The 15,377-nt window shown below is 41.3% G+C and overlaps 1 protein-coding gene and 1 non-coding gene across 5 annotated transcripts in view; one reads left to right on the top strand and one right to left on the bottom strand.

The window, feature by feature from the left end:
* The window catches only part of LRRC8B (leucine rich repeat containing 8 VRAC subunit B), a 65,082-nt gene that overhangs the window by 2,422 nt on the left and 47,283 nt on the right, over positions 1-15,377 (bottom strand). For all 4 annotated transcript variants that reach the window (XM_043460721.1, XM_043460717.1, XM_043460718.1 and 1 more), the window contains exons 3-4: positions 12,121-12,226; positions 7,407-9,574 (exon numbers count right to left, since the gene is read on the bottom strand). In XM_043460721.1, coding sequence (XP_043316656.1) covers positions 7,407-9,548 — 2,142 coding nt within the window. In that variant the 5' untranslated portion in view covers positions 9,549-9,574; positions 12,121-12,226. The remainder of the gene's footprint in view (positions 1-7,406; positions 9,575-12,120; positions 12,227-15,377) is intronic.
* Positions 4,978-5,049, top strand: TRNAW-CCA. Its single transcript has one exon. It is a non-coding gene; the product is annotated as a tRNA-Trp (tRNA).

The raw sequence follows: 15,377 nt of genomic DNA on the forward strand, positions 1-15,377 counted from the left end.
ATATGAAATGGGCTTATTGGGGAAAGACACCCAGAGAAAGGGATAGCATACTCAATGTGCTCAGCTCTCATTCTGCCACTGAACTGCAAGTTTGTTCCAGGCCAAGCTGGACTGCACATACTCCACCCTCTAATGCTTCACAAATTTATACAGGCCTGGACCAGGCATCTCTGCAACTATGAACCAATGCAGGCTCCCTAGTTCAAGAAGCTGCCTTGTTAGAGAGATGAACGGGGTGCTCCAGAGTTCAACTTGCTCCTCTGATGACCTAGTAGAACCCCACTGAACCAGTTCCCTGCAGGAACTTCCAGAGCCTTCCAGAAATATCTCTTTAAAAGATAAACATTCCCTATACAGTGTAAAAGGTGGTCAGACTGCATTTTAAAAAAGGCTTATTATGTTGGAATCTGCCCCCTCCTCCATCACTTATACATACATTCAGTACTGGATATCCTTGAAAATAAATCTAATCATCACTGCTTCTAAGACTATCATGCAATATAACTCATCATTCTACATCAAAATACTAGGTGGTATAAGCAAAGGAAAACATCTACCCTTTTATTTCATCCCTTAAGAATGCAGATACAAAACCACAGATATGTCAATTTCAGTATAGATATGGCAGAGATATGAGAGAGAAAAACATAACCTCCTTCTGATCAGACCTTATCTGTAGCTCAAAAATAAGGTCAGTGACGTACAAGTAGAGGGAATGATCAGTCCTGCGCAATGAATGTGCTCAGGGTTGAGAGTGCCTGCTGGCACAAAAGGAATGACTGAGGCAAACAGGCTGACAGGAGGGCAGACTTGTCTCACTTGTATTCAGTGGATGCCTTTGGAGAGCCTTGTTCTGTGCCAGGTTCCCCACCAGGTGTGGGGATAAAATGCTGAGTAAGACAGATGGGTCTTTAAGACCCATGCAGGGTCTCTCCACCTTGGCACTGCGGACATTTGGGGTGGGATAATTCTTTGTGTGTGGGTGCCCTGTGCATTCAGCAGCATCCCTGACCTCTACCTGCTAGATGCCAGTGCCACTGCCCTCTCTAGCTGTGACAACTAAACATGTCTCCAGACAAATGTCTTCTGCAGGGTAAAACTGCCCTCCTTTGAGAAGCACTGGTCTACTGGGGAAGAGAAGTATTAAACAATTATGGAGATCATTAGTCTACAGTGGCTGCTATGAAGAAGAGTGCCTTAACCAGGGCTGCATCAAAGAACCCCAATCTCTCTTCTTCAGTCAAGTCTCCAGACTCCAACAGGTATCTTAATTGTACTGACTTTTTATTGGGTGAAGACCGTAAGCCATTTTCCTCTCTGGGTATCAGCACTACCATGTCTCACTCATCATCTTTCAAATCTCTGGATTTGTGATTTTAGCTTCTTCTCAGCCCCCAGTACAGGTGAGGGGTTTCAGCAGGCAAGGAGAGTGAGCTCTGGGGTTGGCCCCTCAGTAGGCACTGTTGAGAAAGTGGGTGAAAGGCTGTGGACAATGCACACTTCCTGAGCGCTAATTGTCCATCTCAGCCAAATGTACTGAAGCCCTCAGAACAGCCAAGGAAGGATGGTTCTCTTCCTATATTCACGGCTGACGCTGACAATTAGATATTTCACTGTTTCCCAGAGGCTGGGACCTCACTTCAGAATTCTTCTCAGTGTCAGCTTTCCTATTTTTCTGGCCATTGACACATGCTATTTTAGAACAGGCCAACCTAAATCCATAAAGTCCAATCATTTCAAGAAACAAAGCTGAATATTTCCATATCTAAGTGATAATGTCAAAACCAACATGGAACATTGCCACAGAAATGATCTTTAGAGGGGATTTCTACACTATTCACCTTTGGGCTAAAAGTCTGTGAGTTAATAAAATGCATTTAAATGCAGAAATAGAGAAATTGGAAGACCGAGGTATAAATTGGAGTCATTTTTAAGATTTGAGCAAAGCCATTAAATCCTCCTCCTTTCCTGTGCTTCTTGGTCACATCCAACACCATCATAATCCAACTACACTTTGGCACTGGAGAGAGCTGGAGGTTGCCTCTTCCTACCCTGTCACCCACACACACCACTGCTTCCCATGCAGCATCATTTGGACTGATGCATCTGAGCTGCAGGAGAAGGAGCACTGGAGGAGGAGCTGAACAGAGGTTCCAGCCCAGATCCATCACTGGGAAACTTCGGACCCCAGGCAAATTGCTCTGAGCTTCAGTTTCAGTATCAATAAAGTGAAGGCAGTGGATTAGAACAGAGGCTGGCAAAGATTGTCTCAAAAGAAGCAAGAGGGACCTCCCTGGGGGTCCAGTGGTTTAGACTTCACCTTTCAATGCAGGGGGTGCAGGGGAGCAAAGACCCCATATGTCTTTGGGAACTAAGATCTCAAAAACCCAAAACAAAAAGTAGAAGCAATATTGTAACAAATTCAATAAAGACTAAATGGTCCACATAAAAAAAAAAATCTTAAAAAAAAGGCGGGGGGGAGCAGGATAGTAAATATCTTGAAGGTTCCGCAGGCCAAATGGCAAAACTGAAAATACTATGTAGGTAATTATAATAACAAAAGAAAATTTTTTCACATATTTCTAAGTGATGTAGTAAAAAATAATAACAAGTATAATTTTTTTGGTAATATAGACCCACTGGGGAGAACAATGGAATTTATTTATGGATGCTAAAATTTAGATTTCCTATAATTTTCAAATATGAGGAAGTATTATTATTTGATTTTCTTTCCCCAATCACTTAAAAATTTAAAAACCATTCTTAGGTCAGGCTGTGAGTGGATTTGGCTCCAAGGCTGTAATTTGCTGACCTCAGGACCAATGATCCATGGTATTCCTTTCATACATGAGTCTCTTTTTAATCTATATTCCTACTTCTAAATCATAACTGATTAAAACTTCCCACGGGGTTCTGTTTTTCGACTGTCCTCTTCCAACCCTTGAGTATGCCACAACCAGCGCCTCCTCGGAGGCACCAATTCAGGTTACCTAGCACTGTCAGGCTCAAGCCTCACCTTAGCTACCACCCAATGACTCAAACTTGAACGAGACTGGCAGAATTCAAGGCAGTCTCCATTCTGACCCTCCGTCTAAAGGCTGTCATCTCTTACTACACCTGGGCATCCCAGTGACCATCTTCTGGGCATGACCTCTATCCTTCCACATTTCCCCAATCAGTGTCCTCAGAACACTCCTCTCAAGAGTTACCATAAAAAAGAAGGCCTTGCTCAAATACGTGTGCCAAATGTTGCACACCCTATCCTCCTCTTGGAGAAGCACAATGCATGTTCATATGATAAAGGTTCTGAGGAATCCAGCAGCAAAAACATGCTAAAAACTGTTTCATGTTTTTTTGTGAGAAGACCTATCACTATCCCGTGGAGTAAAGTCTGGAGTGTCCGCTCAGTGAATGTCTTTTATCTGGGGACTGCCCAACATCTTCAATGTCTAGAGAATTCTCTACCTTATCTTCATGGGGCTCTTGGTGGGAAGCAGCGCCCACTTCCCCCTAGAGGACTGACACCACCAGATTCTTCTGGTCCCTGATGTCCTGCAGCTCGAGTGTGAGCATTCATGAGCATGAGCATGTATATGTGCTCAGTCGTGTCTGACTGTGCTACCCCATGGACTGTAGCCTGCCAGTCTCCTTTGTCCATGGGATTCTCCAGGCAAGAATACTGGAGTGGGTTACCATTTCCTTCTCTAAGGTATCTTCCTGACTCAGGAATAAAATCAGCGTCTCCGGCATCTTCTGCATTGGCAGGCGGATACTTCACCGCTGAGCCACATGGGAAGCCCCTGAGCATTCACAAGCTCTATCAGTTGCTTAGATGTGGGGCTCAAGGCATAAAGCAGAAACCACGAAGAACCGATTTTGTGGGAGAGCAAGGGCCACAGAAACAGCAGGATCGTCTTCAGGGCAGCACGGGTGCTCAGGGCTGGTATGGCCAGTGTCGGGGTATCCTCTTAATTTTACCTTTGTACTATGATTTTGGCTGCTTTTCTCTTGCTATCTAATTTTGTCCTTGTTTCCCAAGCCCGATTTTGTAGCCTTTTCAGTAATGAGATACATGACATCTTTTCAATAAATGTCTTTTCGGCTCAACCCCAGAGGTAGCATTTGTTGCCTACATCTTATGAACCTGACACAATGCCCAAGTCTTTAAAAAAGTGTTCTTTCTGCAATCCTTACCAACCTCCACTCCAGACAGAGGAATCAACTCACGTTTCTGAGTATAAGCATATCTAAATATTTATGCGGTAGGTTTGATGCTTTATTTTCTAAGTTTTATAAATATTTGGGTCTACCTTACAGAGTCATGAGAACCTTTAGGTTTCAAGAAGAAACCGTCAAGTTAGTTAAATTCCTACATAAAACATGAACCCTCGGTTCCCTTTACCAATGTTCCCACTAAGCGGCTGACAACTGACATCGGGACAGTTTTATTAAGAAAATCACTTCTCCCTTCTCAGATATTCATTCAGTCTCTGGACAGCTTTCTTGGGAAAGATGAGAACTCTCCTCTTGCTTGTCAGCTCTAACACTAACAGCAACTCCCAAAAGGCTTTCTTCCTAAGTAGGGCTTCCGAACATTTGGAGACCAATAGTGTGGACGATTCTCTTTCCCTTCCCTTCCCAGTGCTTCCTATCGCTAGGCTACACTGTCCCACCAGAAGGGAACCTTTCACGTCTCTGGCTGCTGTCTTCCAATTTCACCACATCCTTAGCAGGTAAACAGGACTTCCCTGGTGGCTTACACGGTAAAGCGTCTGCGTACAATGCGGGAGACCCGGGTTCAATCCCTGGGTCGGGAAGATCTCCTGGAGAAGAAAATGGCAATCCACTCCAGTATTCTTACCTGGAAAATCCCATGGACAGAGGAGCCTGGTGGGCTACAGTCTATGGGGTCGCAAAGAGTCGGACACAACTGAGCAACTTCACTTTCACAGGATCAAAATAGTGATTTTTTGAGCTTCCCTGGTGGCTCAGATGGTAAAGCATCTGCCTCCAATGCGGGAGACCCAGGTTCGATCCCTGGGTTGGGAAGATCTCCTGGAGAAGGAAATGGCAACCCACTCCAGTATTCTTGCCTGGAGAATCCCGCGGATGGAGAAGCCTGGTAGGCTACAGTCCATGGGGTCACAAAGAGTCGGACACGACTGAGCGACTTCACTTTAGCAGGTAAGTCTCTTCACAGTTCTGAGAAGAGTGTTTCTCACCCAGTCCAAGATTTGCAGTCATTACAACAGTTCTGAGGATGCTTACAACTGCTGGTTATGACTTCTGAGACAATACGGCCAAAGACAGCATCGTTCTTGGGCCATAAATTATCTTAAGCATAAGAATTTTCATATGCTTGATTATCAAGTACCCTTTTCCTTATTCAAGACAAAATATGTCTCAAACTAACTCCTAGTCTCCCTTTCAGCCACAAAAGAGGTCAATAAACTTAGTGTCAACAGTACCGACAGTCTCACCGTTTCATTACATTAAACTAGAGATGATCATTAACTTGCTTATAGATTAAGATAATTATGGTCAGATGACAATTTAATCAGCTGTGACTTTCAAAACTCCATGGAGTGATTTAATTGGACAACAACTTGGTGAAACCAATACCTTTCAAAATAATTATTTATATTTTTTAGTACAGGTTTAACAATGGGAAAACTGTGACCAAAATGCTAATATTAATCAACTGCATCATTAAGCAACTGCTGCTGCTGCTGCTAAGTCGCTTCAGTCGTGTCTGACTCTGTGTGACCCCACAGACGGCAGCCCACCAGGCTCCCCCGTCCCTGGGATTCTCCAGGCAAGAACACTGGAGTGGGTTGCCATTTCCTTCTCCAATGTGTGAAAGTGAAAAGTGAAAGTCAAGTCGCCCAGTTGTGTCCGACTCTTAGCGACCCCATGGACTGCAGCCTACCAGGCTCCTCCATCCATGGGATTTTCCAGGCAAGAGTACTGGAGTGGGGTGCCATTGCCTTCTCCGAATTAAGCAACACTAATGCTAAATCTCTAGACCTGTAGTTTTCAAAGTATGGTCATTAGACCAGCAGCACCAGCTTCACCTGAGATTTTTAGTGCTATAAACTCCTGGATCCTACACCAGACCTACTTACTGAATGAAAAACCCTGGGAGTGCAGCCAAGAAATTTGTGTCTCAATAAGCCCTCCAGGTAATTCTAAGGTACACTGCTAACTTTTAAAGGAGTTTTAAAACCTCATAATCTTATAATGGGTTCTATCCTTCTACATATAGTAAAGCCACAGAGTTTTAAGTCAGCATAAATTCTATTCTTTCCCCAACTCTGGTATTTTTCCAACAATCTATGGTTTCTTAAAACACTGGTGATCAATATGTTTATTGGCCAACTCCATGCTCACAGATATATTTAGCATGAAATATAAACTATAAAAAGTCTAGGAGTACATCTATGGCTAATTCATGTTGATGTATGGCAGAAATCAAATTAATATTGTAAAGCAATTATCTTTCAATTAAAAATAAATAAATAAAAAAGTCTAGGAGATAATACATTTTTGGGTGGGGTAGAAGAAAGTAGTTCCCACTTTAACTAGAGGGGAGTCAATTTCATCTTTTGGCAGACCTGATTTCTGACAGGTTTTTTCTTCTTTCCATATGGATATTACCATCAGTCTCTTGCCCTTTCAGCCAACATGATTTTTGTCTTTTTCTCCTTCTTCACATTTTAACCTAGGAAACTACTCATTTATTCTGTTTTTTCTTGCTTCAGCTAAGTTAAGTTCTCCTTAATTTGGCTTTACTGTTGCAAATTATGGTTCATTTTTAAAGCATGGATGCTGGAAAAAGCTTCTAAGAAGCCCTAGTGCTGCATTATAGAACCAGGCCTTTCATTTTGAATCGTCTTTCTAGACGTGCATGGAGATTTCAAGTGTTTCTTACCGCATCACAGAAAGAACTTATGAATAATTCACAATCCCAGAATTTTCTACAAGAAGTTCTCCTATGTCAGACTTGGAAAGCTGAAAAATTTTATGAAACTTTCTAAATATTGTACTTAAGCCTTTTCTGAAATGAAACTAAGCTCTGCCATAACTATTGTTATATTTATGTTAAAAAACAGGGAAAGAGGATAAAGAGAATATTTGAGTACCTACTACGTGCCAGAAACTGTGCCAAATGCTTATATATTTTTTTTTTTTTGGTAAAATCTCCATGACAACTTGTAAATCACATTAAAAACTGACTCTCAGGGTTTTGATAATTCGTCCACAGTCACATGTCTAGTAAGTGGTAGTCAGGCCAAGCTCAAGATGCTTAGCATGACTTAAAGTCCGTTATCTTGAGTGACATCACACGTTGCAACAGCAGATGCTCAAATGACTGGCCAGAAAAGGGGAAGAATGGATTTACTTACGTTGTTATTGGTCACAGCAAAGTACTGCAAATTACTCAGATACTGGATTTCTTCCGGAATGAAGGTCAGGTGGTTATAGCTTAGATCCAAATAATGTAGTTTGGTGCATAGGAAAAGCTGCAGGGGCAGGTTCTCAATGTTATTATGGTCCAAAGAGAGCTGCTCTAGATTAGACAACGCCCCGATCTGGGCTGGAATATAAGCAATGTTATTGTGCCACAACTTTAAGCAGGAAAGATTCTGGAGGTGCTGAAAGCTAATGATCTCTTCCACAGTTTTAAGGTTATTTTCTCTGAGGTTTAACTCATGCAAATTGTTCAGACTGAAAATGGAGTGTGGAATACGTTCCAGGTCACAGCTGATCAGCTCCAGGCTTTTCAAGTTGACCATTTTTTTCAGGTTGTTCAATACAACCAGCTTGCTCCCCTCGTTATCGAGGGACAACTTCTGCAGCGAAGGCAGGAGGTCCGTGATGACTTGCGGGATCCGGGAGAGGCTGCTCTTCAAGTAGAGGGTCCTCAGGCTTTTCAGGTCCTGAAAGCCCTCTAGTTGCATGGTGCTCACCTGCTCAGGCAGCACACAGCCCGACAGGTAGAGCTCCTTGAGATTCTTCAGGTGAAACACCCAGCGTGGGATTTTCCCCATTTCAGTGAATTTCAGGCGAAGAATTTTTAAATTCTCCTCTAGAAAGGCCAGGGCGGGGTGGTCGACCACCAGGGACGAGTGGTACACGTGGAGCTCCTTGAGGCTGACCAGCTGCGAGATCGCCGAGGGGAGCTTGACCTCCGGGATCAGCTCCAGGCTTAGCACTTCGATTTCTGTCAGCTCGAAGACATTGTCGGGAAGACCGTTTAGCATGAAAAGGTGCAGTTCTACCTTGTCCTGGGCATTTTTCACAAGCTTGCTTTTTAGTTTCTCGACCGTCCATTCATTGTTGAGGTTGATCTGTTTCAGCTTGTTCTCACTGACCTCTGACAGGAATATGGAGAAGCGTTTGGAGTAAAGCGGGTCGTACTGATCAGCCAGATGGAGGATAAAGGCGAAGTCGTTCTTGACATCTGGGATGTCGCTGTAGTTGCTTTTTTCTCGCAGGGCCTCAAAGGAATATTGCTTCAGAGAGCTCCGCAGCATCCACCACAAGCTGTAAGACGAGGTGAGACCATAAAGTATGACCAAGATGACGTAAAACGAAGCCAGGACCTTGAATATTTCTGCCAAGGAGTACACACACTGGTAGCGCTTGTATCCAGTAAAAGCCTGCACGTCCACTGAACAGTCAATTTCCAGAGTGATGTAGGTTAAAAAATACGGAACGTAAGTTATGATGAGGACAAACAAAATGACTTTGACTATGATCTGCTTCAGGTACACTCTGTAGATGATGTCCTTCTGCTCCACATGCAGGCGGAACCTTTTCACTTTTTCAAAGATGGCTTTGGCCTGTTCGCCCTCCTTCTTGTCCAGGACGCTAGAGGTCGGGCTTTCTATGCCAGCTGACTCTAAGCCAGGCTGTGGGTAGGGCAGTGACTGCTTGTTGGCATCCACGTCGCCGGCTGAGCACCCCGAGGAGGAGAGCAGAACCTTGGACTTGGAGAGGGTCAGGGGCCTCACTGACTGCTCGGCCACCGTCTCTGACAGGGCGCGGGTGGTCCAGGGAGAATCGAAGCACTTGTGCAGGATGGCCACAAAGTGCTCGAGCCTGGAACTGGTGCTGGGGTAGTGAAGCCAGAAGTTGCTGCAGGCTGCAAAGATGAGGGTGTGCAAGAGCACCAAGTAGGGGAAGAACTTGGCGAACCAGTGGAGCTGCTTCTCGTAACAGACGGCGTCAATGTAGGAGTACTGCTGTCGGTGGAGGTCATTCTGGATTCTGAGGGGCAGTGGAAGTGGCATCCCGGCATCAGACGATGCGTTCACGCTGGCTTTCAGGATGTCCCAAGGCACGGCGCAGTGATTGTCAAATTCCACCTTACAGGGGAGACAGCACAGAACCCTGCTCTGTGTCAGCTGGAGGGCTCCGGCCAGCACGGCCACCAGCAGCATGATCAGGGTGATGTAATACCAAAAGACGTCCCACCACGGCTTCAGGATGTGATAACAGGACTGGGCGTCTGCTAGACATTTTAGCTCTGTTAGTGTAATCATGGCTTTCCCTTGTAGGAGGACAGAAACTGGAAGAGGAAAATAAAAGAAAAACCGCTGAAGCAAGTACCCCAAGTAAGCTTAAACTCTAATGTTTGTACATATCCAAGTAGGATTTAGCTCAGGGGCAAAACCAGGCAGGCAGGGGTGATGATGAAAAAGTATAAAAGTCTCCTGGCTTCATTCAAAACCTTAGGCTATGCCAACTGAGAACTATAAAGTCCCTTAGATGAGAGACTATTTGGTGACTGCTAGACTGGATGTCTGCAAAGGTATCTGGGGTAGGACATGAAGCAACTATCTAGCTTCCTCCTGTATCTCCACTTCATGCTAATCTATTAAAAACCAGAAGCTGAATTTTCTTCAATCAACATTAGGAAATTCTGTTCCTATGCTACTGATTTCTAACAACCATATGTTGTACCTTCTAAATGGTCTGAATAAGCTCTATTTCACATCTCATTTCTATTTCACATCTCATTTCCAAGCCTGGAGCATCAGTTACAGCCTAGGAGCTGTGTTTCAACCACTACAGGAACTTCCTTTGAGCGAGCACTACTTTATAAAATTATCCCTTAGGATTAGCAGGATCTACCAATCCTATCTATGTTCAGAAAAATTATGATTTAATATATTATCTCCTTTTCCCTCAAGCTCTAACTCTGTAACTTAAATTCATATCCAACTTAGAATACTTAAAAGCTGACACATAACGGTAATGGCTTAAAAAAATGGATGGGGAAGAAAGCCCTAGTTACAACACCCTACTATGGGGACTCTCTTGTATTTAGTGTTTTGACAGCAAGTACTAATAGTACAAATGATTAAGGGCATATATGCTATTATTATTTTTGCTTTCAGAAACAACAAGGTGGATTTTTCATTTTCATATTGAAAAGTATTCAGACATTGCTCCTTACAGAAATGACTTACATGGTATTCAGCCTTACATAAACCAATTGTTTAAAAATTGTTAACTGGTAAAATCCAGACCCGCTATATGATGGCACAGAATAAAGACAGATAAAAGGAAATATGTGGATCTAATAACAATTCTGGTTAAAAAGAATCACATTAGTATGGTCATCCTTGCTAGTGGTCCAGCTACAACCTTCATCCAAGGACTTCTCTTGCACTTTTTTGAGTCTGAAGTCTTACCGTCTAACCCTGGGCCTGAGTTTCTCTCTCTAGATACCCTAATTCCGGTAGCATCACCAAGAAAAACTTTTTTGCTCTCATCAGTCCTCCTCTGAGGGACTGGATACGTATCCTGCCGTGAACCCTAAAATCCCATTACAGAGGCTCTGGTACCTATGATAAGTGTCTCTTCTTTTGCTGGTCAGCTTTAACATTTAACGGGCCATCTGACTCTGAGCCCTATACCTTCATGCTCTCCCCCTTGCTAGGGCATCCCAGGATCTCTGATTTTAACTACTGGCCTGCAGCACGAGTTTCCACCTGCACCCTTTCTAGGCAACATCATACTATATGGATTCAACTTCCTCTTAGGACCCATGACTTGATTAAATAACTCTCCAGGGCTTCCCTCCTTTACTCTGGTTTAGTGGAGGGTTAGAAAGATCTAACTCTCAACTCCTCCCTTTCTGCCTCACTCCACTGCAGTTAATTATAACTGTGTCAAGACATGACAAAAACCCAAAATAAGAGGATCATAGGCAACAGATAGAAAGTCTGGACTTGGACCCCAAAATACTGTAAGTACGATGGGAGAGAAGGATGGCAGAAGACACTGCTGGGTGAACATGGGAAAAATACCTAAGGATTTTAGTTGACATGAGTGCATGTTTTAAGCTAACTGTATCATAGCTTTTATGCAACATATAGCTATATTTATGCTCCATATAGCTATAATATGACTGTAATCTGTGGCCATATTAATTCATGAACCCAGATAAAGGGGCAATGGTCCTTCTGTGCCTGCCTGGTGAGATCACACCTGGAACCCAACATTGAGTCACAGGTTAAAGACTAATTGGACACTGAAATAATCAGGAGCTACTTGTCTACGAACCATTTCCCTTGGAGGAACACAGGAAATTGATGATATTCAGCTGAGATAAAAGATGACTAGGGGAATCTAAGAATTCATCTTTACCTTTTTGAAGGACTACCTCTTGGATTAAAGAATAAGTGGATTTCTTCCAGAGGCAGAACTAAGAGGGTGCACATTTTAGAAAGTGGTATTTTGATTTAATTTGTACCGGGACATCCACAGAAATAGTTCTGTGAAATAGTTCAGGCCCTTCTCCCTACCAGGACTGAGCCAAATAAGATGACCATCTGTCAAGGATGTTGTGAAGGAATTTCTTGTAATGGATAAAGAAAGTGAAAGAGATCATCTCTAAGGGCTCTGCCAGCTCAAAGTCTATAGCTTTATTTGTCCTCTCAAAGATCCTCAGAGTTAAATTCATTAAAGCTACACAATAAATTATAGAATAACATAAACACAAACAGCTTTAACAATAAGGGTATCTGACAGAGAGCAAACACTGATTCAACAAAGAATACAAGTCAACATTGGCCAAAACAATATACTTTAAATGTTTATACTTACTAAAATGAAAGAAAAAAATGAATCCAGTAAATTGACTGTACTTCAATCAGGAGGTCTACACCGTTTGAAATTTCTTAGACACACCATCTCTGTGATTGTCTTCATTCTAAGAGAAAGTATAAATATCTTGAAATAGCTGTGATCATTCAAACAAAAAAAATTGGAGATACTGTCTTTAGAGACCCTCTCCATCATAAGACATGGCAAGTGGATTTTCATAGCTCAGTTTACTTTTCACACTGGAGGACATTCTGGCAAAGCTACTTATATTATAAGACCCCATCCACAGACCAGATCACATAAGGCCTCTGACCTTCCTTAATTTATAGAGATGTTTCTACAGAAATTTACATGTTATTAATAACATATTTTAAAGTGCCATAGCTACAACATTTGGGTGAACACTTAGCTTTTTCCAGGCAGTCTACATACTCTAATTTTGCTCATTCAGTTGGTCTTACTTGCATTCATCAGATGGCCTGTCAAATCATATAATTTCTGCACTTTATCACACATCTATCCAAAGGCGGCTCAGTGCTCTTAAAATTCAGACTACTAATTCATTAAATATAGTTACAAGTTAATAATTTACACAGCTCAGAAATAAGACTGAAATTCTCTGAAATCATATTATTAAACGTAGCTATCCTTTACATTAATAGGTTTTTGCTTTGTACATAGTAAGTTAATAAAAGCCATTCTTAGCATCTATTTCAATCATTTTCAATAATTTATATTACACATATACTGATTCATTTGAAATGTGAGAACATTTAAAAACATACAAAATTTTTTTTAGTTGGGTGTGAAAATAGTATTTTTAAGTGCCTATGTATCCTTTGAAAAGTTGCTGAGAAGGCTTCTATATTTGCCTGGAATATACAATCCTTTTTTTGGTTTATTAAGTACTCGAAATCCAGCTCAGAGTACTGACCCCAAATTATACTTAAGGTACTTTTAGCAATACTCTTGTAACCTTGTCATTTTCAAAGATCAAAAAGTTAGCATGTCTGAAATTTACTTTGGATTTACCAATCCATGTGTAAAAGCTTCTTTATAACTACTACCCAGGATCAAATTATTTTTCAGGCCAAAAGCACAGAGTGTGGCAACCCAACCGTGTATTAACTCATACTTAGCACCACTGGAGTATGAATTTCTTATTCACAATTCATTTTTAAAAGTCTGACAACATATAATAGACAACTGCATTTATGTGTAGTAAGCACGATAAAGACATTTGGTGTGTGAAACATTTTACATGTTGTTCCACTGCATTGCAGCTGTAATGTGCCAGGAGAGAATTTATTGCATAATTCTAAAATGCTGCCCAGCCATCACAATACTCACTATACAACACAGTTTCCCTAAAGACTGCAAATATATTTTCTACTTTAGACATAAGAAGAAAAAAACAGAATCACAAACTTCCAACTACAGTAATGGTTTTAAAATAACCAGAATGAGAGATTACTATAACTAACCTGTTAGAGGACCACAATTCACTACAAATTTGTGACATTTATTCTAAATTATTTGTAAATCATTTTTCCTGTTCATCTTTTTAAGAATTATAAACTTTTCCTCTAATCACCTTATTTAGACTTCCTTGGATAAGTTCCTCATCAATAAGAGAACAAATAAATATATATTATTAATAATCTAATATCGGTTTTCTTACTGTCAAAGCACTTTCACTTACATTAGTTTTATACCTACGACAAACCATTATAATAAGTATGATTTGTTACATTTTATAAACATGGAAAATAAAGCAGGCCCAAAGGTATTATCTTGTCCAAGGTGACAAGAACAGCAAGAAATAGTTACAACTAGAACCTAGGTCCTCAGGATAAAATCTCAAGGCTCATCCACACCAGACCACATTGTCTAGGCCACTCAATCCAGTTAACTATGCCAATCTCAGTTCTTTCAAAAGCTAAGAAAAAGTTGAATATTTAACTCTTTTCCCTAACTACAATGGACTGAATATTTGTGTCCCTGAAAAATACGTATTTTGAAATCCTAATGCCCCAACATGACAGGATTAGGAGGTGGGACCTTGGGAGGCAGGTCACAAGGATGGTGCTTTAGTGAATGGGATTGGTGCCCTTATTTAGGGTCCCCAGAGAGCTCTCTTGCCCCCTCCACTTTGTGAGGAAACAGAAGGAACGTGGCCATCTACCAACTAGGAAGTGAGCTCTCATCAGACACTGAGTCTGCTGATCTTAGACTTTCCAGCCTCCAGAAACTTTGAGAAATAAATGAAACTTTGTTGCGGTAGTTTGCTGTATAGCAGCCTGAAGGGACTAAAACATCAACTTACCCCAACATCTGCACTATAAGTGGGTTCCACTTTAATCTTTGGAAAGACCAGGCTATAAATGCATAGCTTTCTGCAATGTCTCCAGTTACATACTATATAATCTGCTTTCTCAGCTAAACTTTTTCTACTAAACATATTCCACTGAACTATTTAAGACTTTATATAAATATATAGCATCTGCATTTAATGCTGTATGAAGTCTCAAGCATTCCCATATATTAAATGATGCTAATTTTTCTAATTGAAGTGCTTAACTGGAGAGTTAGAACATAGCTGTCCTTTGTTGTTACAAAGTTGAATACTGTTTGTGTGTCCAGGAAATTTTTTCCAGACCATATTTTTGCAAACAATGAGGATTCAATCCAAATCAGATCTCTATTTCTAATATACAAAAGCACTAAATCAGTTCAAAGAAACAATGTTAAAAGTAAAGGATTTTATGGTCTTAATCCCATTCCTTTAGCTTTTAAACCTCATTAAAAAATCATAAAAGCTTTTCAAAGCGCATGAATTCACTTGACAATCTCACCCCGAAGTCTCTAAGACTGGAACAACAACATTCAAGTTAGACGGTCTTTACTTCCCACTAGTCCTAATTTTACTTTGAAAGCATTTCCAAAATAACCAGTGAAAAAATAAACAAATGATGATCAGATGGTATTTAGAGTCATTCTATGCTGAGAACTGGACGCTACTTCAAAGATATCTGTCTCTGGCTCCAGGCAGGGACATAGCCAAACAAATCAAAATGGGGTTTCTGTACACTACTCTCACTGATAATTGACTTAAAAAATCACTTTATAGTCTTTCAAAATACTTAGTCCTACTCTTCTCATCAAGATATTTCTTGGGTCTAACATATTTTAGCTGAAATTTAAATTCACTCTGGGAAATAAGGCATTAGTGTCCAGGACTCATTTGCTCCTTTGTT

This window comes from Cervus canadensis, chromosome 2, assembly GCF_019320065.1.
Source record: "Cervus canadensis isolate Bull #8, Minnesota chromosome 2, ASM1932006v1, whole genome shotgun sequence".
NCBI classification, from domain to species: domain Eukaryota; kingdom Metazoa; phylum Chordata; class Mammalia; order Artiodactyla; family Cervidae; genus Cervus; species Cervus canadensis.